This window comes from Passer montanus, unplaced genomic scaffold (genome assembly GCF_014805655.1).
Source record: "Passer montanus isolate IOZ18808 unplaced genomic scaffold, ASM1480565v1 scaffold68, whole genome shotgun sequence".
Taxonomy (NCBI): Eukaryota; Metazoa; Chordata; class Aves; order Passeriformes; family Passeridae; genus Passer; species Passer montanus.
Genome location: NW_024371926.1, coordinates 1,191,735 through 1,200,665, shown reverse-complemented (window position 1 = coordinate 1,200,665; position 8,931 = coordinate 1,191,735). Strand labels below are relative to the sequence as shown.

General features: G+C 53.2%; 1 protein-coding gene across 1 annotated transcript; it reads left to right on the top strand.

Moving 5' to 3' along the window:
• Positions 1 to 1,827: 1,827 nt before the first annotated feature.
• Positions 1,828 to 4,134, top strand: POU3F1 (POU class 3 homeobox 1). Its single transcript, XM_039729196.1, is given in 2 exon segments — positions 1,828 to 2,045; positions 2,047 to 4,134. Coding segments are annotated over 2 exon segments (921 nt in total). The 5' UTR covers positions 1,828 to 1,839; the 3' UTR covers positions 2,762 to 4,134.
• Positions 4,135 to 8,931: the final 4,797 nt, after the last annotated feature.

The following is an 8,931-nucleotide window of genomic DNA, read 5'->3' as shown; positions in this document are numbered from 1 at the left end:
ATATGTATACCTGGGTTCAGTGAGAGGAACTAATTACTTGTAATTCCACAGCAAAAAATGCACGTGCACAGTCCCAAACTTGTCCCCAAAGCCAGGGGAGAGCTGAGACTGCCACCAAGGTGTGCCACTCTCCTAGCTGCTCCTTCATGATGAAACCAAGCAGGGCCCAGCAGCTCCCCAGGGCTCTGATGGGATGCTGAGCTCTCCACGGAGCAGCAGCAGCCCCAGGGCTGCAGGCTTGGCCCCGGGCTGCTGCAAGGCAGAGCAGCTCCCGTGGGGCTGGGGGCTGGCACCCACCCACTGCGAGCCTGGAGGAGGAGACAGAGCCCTGCAGCCCTGGGTGACCCCAGGATGGAGATCCAGTGAACCAGGACGGGGTCAGGGTGGGTCAAATCAGTGACCACAGGGAGGCTGTGGCAGCACTTTCACCCTGTGGCACTGTCACAACCCACAGGGCCACCACTGCCCTGGGTGCCAAGGGCACTGTGCTGCCCATGTGCCACTGTGGGGTGCTGCAGCTTGGTCCCCCCAAACCCAGAAGCCAAAACTGGTTCTTCTGTCTGCTGGCTCCAACAGTCCCAGCATGCAGGGCTGGAGGATCCCAGTCCAAACCAGTGCTTTGGTACCCCGAGGTGACAAAGTGCCCCCAAGGCACAGGAAGGCATGTGGCACAGCTCACAAAAAGCCTTGCAGTTAATGTCCTGAGCAGCAGCAAGCCACCCTGGCCAGCTGAGGAGAGTGCAGGGCATCTTGACATGTCACACTCGTACACATATTGATCCCACGGTTCATTGTTCACCAGAGCCCTTGGCAAAGGTCACTGTCTCTGCTCCCGTCCTACAGACGGAGCACAGGGACAAAGATTAATTTTTAGAAGTGATGAATGCTCCCGGTGCCTACCCTGATTCACTTTGGGCCTCAAGCCCCGGATGAAGTCTGGAGCTGGCTTAATTAAGACATCCCTTGCCCCCCTCCCAGCACTGCCAGACATGTCTGTTTCTTGTTGTCATTGTCTTTTCCCACAAATTCCTCCACCCTTTATCCTGTGCCAACCCTCAAACCGGCTCAGAGACTTGCCTCTGAGGCAGCATCCAAGACCCACATTTCCCATGACGCCCAAACAATCTCAGATCCTCATTTCTTGGCCCTTGCTGCTCTGTGCCATGCAGCGCTCAGGAAGGAGCTCCCACCTTTCCGGGCTCCAAGTTTACCAAAAAAGCTCAATCGCGACTTTTAACATCCCAACTTGGTCTGGATCAGGACGCAGCCCAGGGGCTGAGCCCCAGTGGCCACCCCCGCACACCAGCTGCGGGAGCCGGCGCTCACCCCGGCCTCGCGGCAGCCAAAATTCAGCGGGCAGGGGGTGCGGGGAGAGGGTGAGAGCAGGGGGTGCGGGCACGGGATGCGGGCAGAAAGTGCGGGCACGGGGTGCGGGCAGAGAGTGCGGGCAGACGGAGCGGGCAGGGGAAGAGGGCAGGGGAGCGGGCAGCGAGTGCGGACAGAAGGTGTGGGCACAGCGTGCGGACAGAGGGGAGGGCAGAGGGTGCGGGCACGGGATGCGGGCAGAGGGTGAAGGCAGAGGGTGCGGACAGGAGATCCGAGCAGAAGGTGCGGGCAGAGGTTGAGCGCAGGGGGTGCGGGCGCGGTGCGCCCCCGCACCCGGCCCGTGCGGCCGCCGGCAGCTCGGCATGAATGAACCGCTCTCCTCCAATCAGCGCCCGCTCCGCCGCGGGCTGCCCCGCCCATCGCCCCCGCCGACCAATCCCGTGGGCAGCGCCCTGCCGCCGCCCCCCGGCGCGCGGCTCTAAAGCGCGGCGCGGGCGGCGCGGCGCACACGCCATGGCCGCCGCCGCGCAGTACCTGCCGCGCTCCGCCGCGCTCATGCACCCCGACGGCGACCGCCTGCACCAGGGCACCACGTACCGCGAGGTGCAGAAGATGATGCACCACGAGTACCTGCAGGGGCTGGCCCCCGCCGCCGGGCACGCCGTCGGGCTGGCGCACCACCAGTGGCTGCCCAGCGCCGGCACGGACTGGGGCAGCGGCGCAGCCGCTGCTCTACGCGCAGCCCTACGCGGGCATCAACGGGATGCTGGGCCCGCCGGCGCCGGCGCTGCACCACGGGCTGCGCGACCCGCTGGGCGCCGAGGAGGCGGGCGGGCACGAGCTGGCGGCGTCGCCGCCGCCGCTGGGGCCGCCCGAGCCGTCGGACGAGGACGCGCCCAGCTCCGACGACCTGGAGCAGTTCGCCAAGCAGTTCAAGCAGCGCCGCATCAAGCTGGGCTTCACCCAGGCCGACGTGGGGCTGGCGCTGGGCACCCTGTACGGGAACGTCTTCTCGCAGACCACCATCTGCCGGTTCGAGGCGCTGCAGCTGAGCTTCAAGAACATGTGCAAGCTGAAGCCGCTGCTCAACAAGTGGCTGGAGGAGACGGACTCCAGCACGGGCAGCCCCACCAGCCTGGACAAGATCGCGGCGCAGGGCCGGAAGCGCAAGAAGCGCACGTCCATCGAGGTGGGCGTCAAGGGCGCCCTGGAGAACCACTTCCTCAAGTGCCCCAAGCCCTCGGCGCACGAGATCACCTCCCTGGCGGACTCCCTGCAGCTGGAGAAGGAGGTGGTGCGGGTCTGGTTCTGCAACCGGCGGCAGAAGGAGAAGCGGATGACGCCGGCCGGGGTCCCGCATCCCCCCATGGAGGACGTTTACGCACAGGCGGACACTTCGCCGCTGCACCACGCGCTGCCCGGCGCCGTGCAGTGACTGCCCGGAGCCCGCGGAGCCCGGCGGGCAGCGGGGGACGCGTTTTTAATTTATTCTCAGACTGGCCCGGCCGCCCGCTCCGCGCCCCGCGCTCTATTTATTCGCCCGCCGGAGCCGCAGCGGCCGCCGCAGCAGTAGCCAAAGGTTTGCGATCTCTAATTTATTCCCTTCCTCGCTCTGCCCGGCCCGGGGGGACGCTTCGAAACCATTTCCCGGCCCGTCTCTATTTATTTCTAACCGTGCGCGGAGCTCGCACCCTCCCGTCGGTGGGTTCAGTCCGGTCCGTCCCCTGGGGTTTCGGTTTTTTTTTTTTTGTTTGTATCTCTTATTGCAAAAACCAATGTAGACTGCGAGGGTACGTTTCTATTTATGTTATAGTAAATATTTTATTACTTACATAAACCATTTACCCAGGAACCGGTCTCGTGTCGTCTTTGCAGGGGCAGCGCGGCCGTCGGGGCCGGTCCCGGTGGCCGCCGCGGTCCCGGTCCCGGTGGCCGCCGGGGATCGCCGTTCCCGGTGTCGCCGGTGCCCGGCGGGGTTTGCGAGCCGCTGCCCTGCCGTGCTGCCCGCACCTTCCCGCGGGGTTTTGCTGGTGCGGGACTCAGCCCGCACGGAACTTCGCTCCCGCCTGCCGCAGGGGCGATCCGCTGTGCTGCCCAGTGGATTCCTTCTGCTCAAACCACGCTCCCGCTTTTTGTGGTGCCGCCAGCTTTCCGTGTCGTGGTTTCGTTATTTCAAATATTCCCGAGTATTTGGTGGTTATGCCGGGAAAAACGCAGAAAATGTATTTTCAGCCTGTCGGTTCTCGGAAGAATGATCCTGCATCTCTGCTTTAAACCTTGTCTTGCAGCACCGAGAAAAGTCGCGTGTGAGGATTGCTTGCCTTTGCAGGTCCGTGGATCCCTGCGGTGTTTTGTGTGTTGGGAGAACTTTTGAAATATGTTCCCATACAGAGCTCTTGCACTGATTAAATACTTGATCGAAATCTGGTAGCAAAGGACCAAATTCTTTCTTCTTAGTTGGCTGAGAATTTACTGATGTTCTCAGACATCTGGCACTGGATGGTTTCCCCACTTTCTTCAGTACAAATTATGTGCTGTGAAAACAGAAGCTTTAAAGGGGTTTTTTTAGTAGAAGCACTGCATTGTGCATTGCAGTTTATGTATGATTCTTTTTAATATACATAAAAATTTCTAACATACCAAATGTAACTTACTCTTGAAAATTTATGCTTGAAAATTCTTGTCTTCGTTGCAGTTTGATTTTATTGCGTTTTGTGCCTTTGGTGAGGGTGTATATTATTTGTCTGAGCAATGTCACATTTGCCATTGATAATGTTATAATTTAGTGCATTTTCAATGTTTCTTATAATGTAGCTATTCTACATCAGCTAATACAAGACTATCAAGTTCTCATTCAAAATTCTAGTAAACTGATTTTTGAGATTTTAAAATAAAGTCACTTTGAGCAGTTATTTCATCAAATACCCTGTAAAGAAATGGTTCACTTTGTGATACAAACCAGTTAGTGCATGCTGTGGGTTAGGGTCTTAATAACTTCCCTTGGCATGCGGAGCATAATACAAAATCTCACTTAAAGGGCTTAGTGTGCAGTGTGTGTTCTGTCAGCTTTTGCTACAGGCTTATCTTCCTTTTTTGTAATAAGATTGGTTTTTATACAAGACCAGAGAATGGTAGTGCTGTGGTAGAGATCCTGAATTCAAAAAGTTTTGCTGTTTTAACTCAATATTTACTAATTTCTAAGTAGCTGTGCAGGTGTAGTAGTTTAGATGATACACTCCAGTAAAAAAGTAAAGGAGGAGGATGATTTAAGGGTTTGAGTCAATCTATCATGACAGCATTTAAATTAATTTCCAACTCTGAGAATCTATCCTTAGCTGTTACCTCGTGTGTTCCCCACACATGTACCATTGTTTTTAGTGTTTTGTCATGCTGTAATTGCAGCCTTTGCTTAAGAATTTCGGTGTGACAGCCAGGCTTTAAGGGAAGAAGAAACAAAACTGAACAAAAGAGGGTTTTTTTAATTTGCTTGTTACTTAAAGAAAACAAACTCGTTTGCATTGAATGTTTAATTGTGCTGATTTTTTATAGCAGGAGACATTTCAGTAACCTCTTCATTCTGAACTAACCTGGATGGCAAGCAGGATTTGTATTGATACTCAGAAGGGCAGGGTCAGTTTTCACATTGTGTTCTGCTAGGGGACGAGATGTGCAGTGAGTGCTGGGGAGGATGAGCACCCTTGGGTTGTTCGGTGTGTCACATTGGATAAGGCACTGGCAGCCCCGCTGCATTAGCTCTCTCGTGCTGTTGAGCAGCAAAAATAAAAATAAAATACTCTTTGTAGATCTCCTTTCTGCAGTGCCGCAGTGCTCAGCTGTTCTAAAAATCAGATGCCCCAAAGCTTTGCCTATCTTAGAATAACTTGTTAGTTTTCCTGGTCAGGGATTAAATGGCAATTACTGGAGGAAGACTTTTTTTTTTTTTTTTTGGTGGTTGTTTCTCACTAAGGTGAAAGCATGACCTCATACTACTGCATCAGTAGTAAAGCAAGAAAAGGTAGGACTGTGGTGTCGGTACACTAAATAAAAGCAGATGTACAAATACTTATTTAACAAAGTAAAAAGTAAACATACAAAGTAGGAAGTGTAGATAAGGAGCAGAGGCACTGCCAGTGCAGTTTAGAGAGGGTTTGGGTCTGTGCTGGTGGGAAATCCTTGCTCTAACCCAGCAGCACTCTGCTGCTGAGCAGATGCCCTTCAGACATTCGGGCTCTGCTTAGTGCCGTGGTGGCACCAGGCTGTGCTTGGGGCAGGTGCCATCCATCACCAGGGCTGGGGTGATCTGCCTGCCTTTTCCACAGTCCAGAGGGGCTGCTGACCCGGGGTTTACATCTCACACTGCTGAGGAGGTGACCAGGGGCTCTTTGGCCAGCTGGGGAAGCTGGTTCCAGGCGAGTGCAGCCCCTTCCCAGGCTCCCAGAAGGGTGTGAGCTGTGCTGTGCCACCCTTGCCTGGGCAGAGAGCCTGGCTGTGAGCTCCAGGGACACGGGAGGGCAGCTGTGCTTCCCACATGCTGTCATCTTATAAACTGCTTATTGGTAATTTCAGGGCATTGCAGTTTTCTGTTAGGCAGACAGTATTCAGCAGGGTATCACTTTTTCCCTTTTCCTTGTAAAAAGGTGGACAGTTGCCTATCAGCTTTCATGCATGCTTAGGACAAGGTTGTATTATTCCAGTGTCCAAATTCTTCCAGCTTTCTGGTCTTACAGTGTTACTGCTGCCACTTGCAGGAGCAGGGAATGCTTGCTGTATAACAACTGCACAAGTGACTACAGCACAGCAGTTTGCCTGGCGAGGCACAGTCACTTGTAATTAGTAATGCCACGTTCATCTTATTCTTTCCACTGAATCTGGTCTCTTCTGAGGGCTGCCCAGCCAGAGCTGTGCCTGATCCCAGCACAGTGCTGTGGTGCGACTGGCCCCTAATGAGCTAAGGCAGCAGCTGAATAATCTCTTCACATGAAAATTCGGGGCATCAACATTAACACCAAAGAGTCTCGTTCCCAATTCTGCCCACTCCTGCTTGCTCTCTCCCCTAGAAGGAGAGATTTCAGTACCATCGGGTTAAACAAATTTGTAATTCTGTGCTAATGTTGTTTGCATATATTTTAATTTTATGCTAACTCTGCCGCTGGAGCTGGATCAGCCCCAGGACAGCTCAGAGTTGTCACCTCACAGGTTCTGGAAGCAGATTTGGGTCCTGCCCTGGGGCAGACCTCCACAACTCTGGAATGACTTCTCCTTAGCTGTTTTTCTTACAGTTGGGCTGTTTGAAATGAGCCCACCCTGGCTGGTGACTCGGAGCTGGTGCTTGCCCTTGCCATGGGCTGGGGACAGGCACTCACAGGGGCTCTGCCTGCTGCCAGTGCCTGCTGTCCTCTTTTCCTCTGCAGCACATCAGCCCCAGCAGGGGCAGGAGCAAGCTGAGGTGGTGTTTGGGGTGTTTTGGTTTTGTTTTAAAATGCTAAATTTCCATTTGTCCATTGATGACAGTGTCTGCTCTCGCTAGGTTTAATATTGCTGCTCAGGGGGACCAAGGCTAACGTACCTTCCTGAGATGGGCAGCTCCAAAGCTCCAAAGGTTTTCTGCAGGCTTCCAGCAGCGAGTACAATGTGGGCTCTGAGCAGCAGCATCGTGTACAGCAAACACACCGAGAAGGAGCTCGTTAAAGTCTCCCATGGGAGCCACCACTGCGCTGTGCCAGGCTGATTTATGGGCATCCAGCTTTGCTCCCACTTGTGATTTACTGCGAGTAGGTGTGCCCAGCAGCAGAGATGTGGCCAGCTGCACTTGCTCAGGTGTTCTCCTCTGTCCTTGGAGGAAGCTCTGCCAGCAGAAGTCCCCCCAGCTCCAGTGTGAGCTGACACGACCCCGTGTCTGTGCCGTGCGTGGGGATTATGAGATTGCAAAAGCTGCTTTAAAGCATGTGATGCTGCACACACCATAAAATGTGCATGTTAGATCAGACCTGATGAATATTTCATAGTCCCTGATATCACATTATTTTTGGTGTTGGGCAAATTGAGCGTTATTTCTCGTAAAGGTTTTACATTGTTTCCCTGGTTCACACGCTGCTGAGAGCACGGGCTGCAGCGAAGAATGCTTTTCATTCATGCCAAACTTTAAAGGTGTTTCTTTATTTTCCTTTTTCCCACCTTTCTTCTGGAGCATTCTGCCTCATCAAGGCGTTTGTGCAGCACCAGGAGCATCCAGAACCTGTTTCCTTGTGGACTTTTTCTTCTCTCAGCTCCACAGGGAGATCTGCTTTCCATCTCTGGGCCAGATTCTCTAGGGCCAAAACTCAGCAGTTACCACAGCCACAGAGCAGGATTTCCTACAGAATGTTTCCAAGCTGGCAGCATATTTAGGGAAGGTGGATGACTCACTGAAGCTGCTCAGCTCTGTCTCAGGAGCTGCACCCCAATCAGCTGTGTCCTTCAAAGTAAATCAGTGAACAAGTGCACAAAAACCTTCTTGCAAATATCACATATATGCACGAGAGGTGCTGGATGCTCCATGGAAATGCCAGCTCTGCAGTCAGGGATCAGCAGAAGGTATGAGAGCCCATGGGCAAATGGACATCTTTACATTTTACTGTGCTTTTTTTGTGTTTGTTTGGTTTGGAGGGGGCTTTTTTTGTTTCTTTTTTTTTAAGAAAATCTGTCCTGTGATTTTGATTCCCTGGAGCTCACTGTGTATTAGTGCCTCTCAGTCACACTAAAGGCTATACGACTGAGATTATGCTGGATCATAAATTTGTAGCCAGACAGAACTCTAGGAAATGAATTTACACATTTGCATCTTTTGCAGTGATTTGCAGAATAAAGAGTCAAGCTATTGCATTAGATGCCTTTATGTTTGGAGATGCTTTAAATAAATAAGTAGTTTTAAATTGGAGATGTTTCTTCAGTCGTGTTTAAGATTAACCTGGTTGCAGGCAAACCAGCAGAAGGACAGGCAATGAGGGAGTTGCACACGAGGGTGATTGTGAGATCTGCTACATCACAGGCTTTGCTCTAAAATGCTGTCAGAGCTCCTGGGTTTTGCTCCCACATCCCCCGTTCATTTTCCTAAGAACCACGAGAAATGTTTCGGATATTTTTTTCCCCCAGTGTTCTTACTTCTCATGAACGATATCATAAACCATGACATAAAGTTACAGGCGTTAATTCACCCTGATTGCTGAGCCACCTCAGCAGAAGGGGCAGCAGCAGCTGAGATGCAGAGGGAATTCTCAGCCCCTCTGCGGGAAGAGCATTCCCGTGTGTGCAGGGACCAACCTCGCTGCCCTGCTCCAGTCCCACTGCCCTGGCTGTGTTCTCCGTGTGCCCGGGCTGTGCAGGGCAGGATGGGCTGCTCCTGTTGAGAAAAGCACTGTGGAAGGGATCCCCCCCCACCCTGGATCCAGCCCGAGCTGGCAGCGCAGCCCCGGCTCGCAGCAGCATTGCTGTGCATTTTTTATGTTTTTATAAATGTTGTTTTTATGTTGTTTTTATGGCCTGTGGCAGAGCTGTCTGCAGGAGCAGGGACACGCCGTGGTGTCGGACGTTGTCCCCTGCCCTCACCCCTGCCAGTGGGGTCGGGGT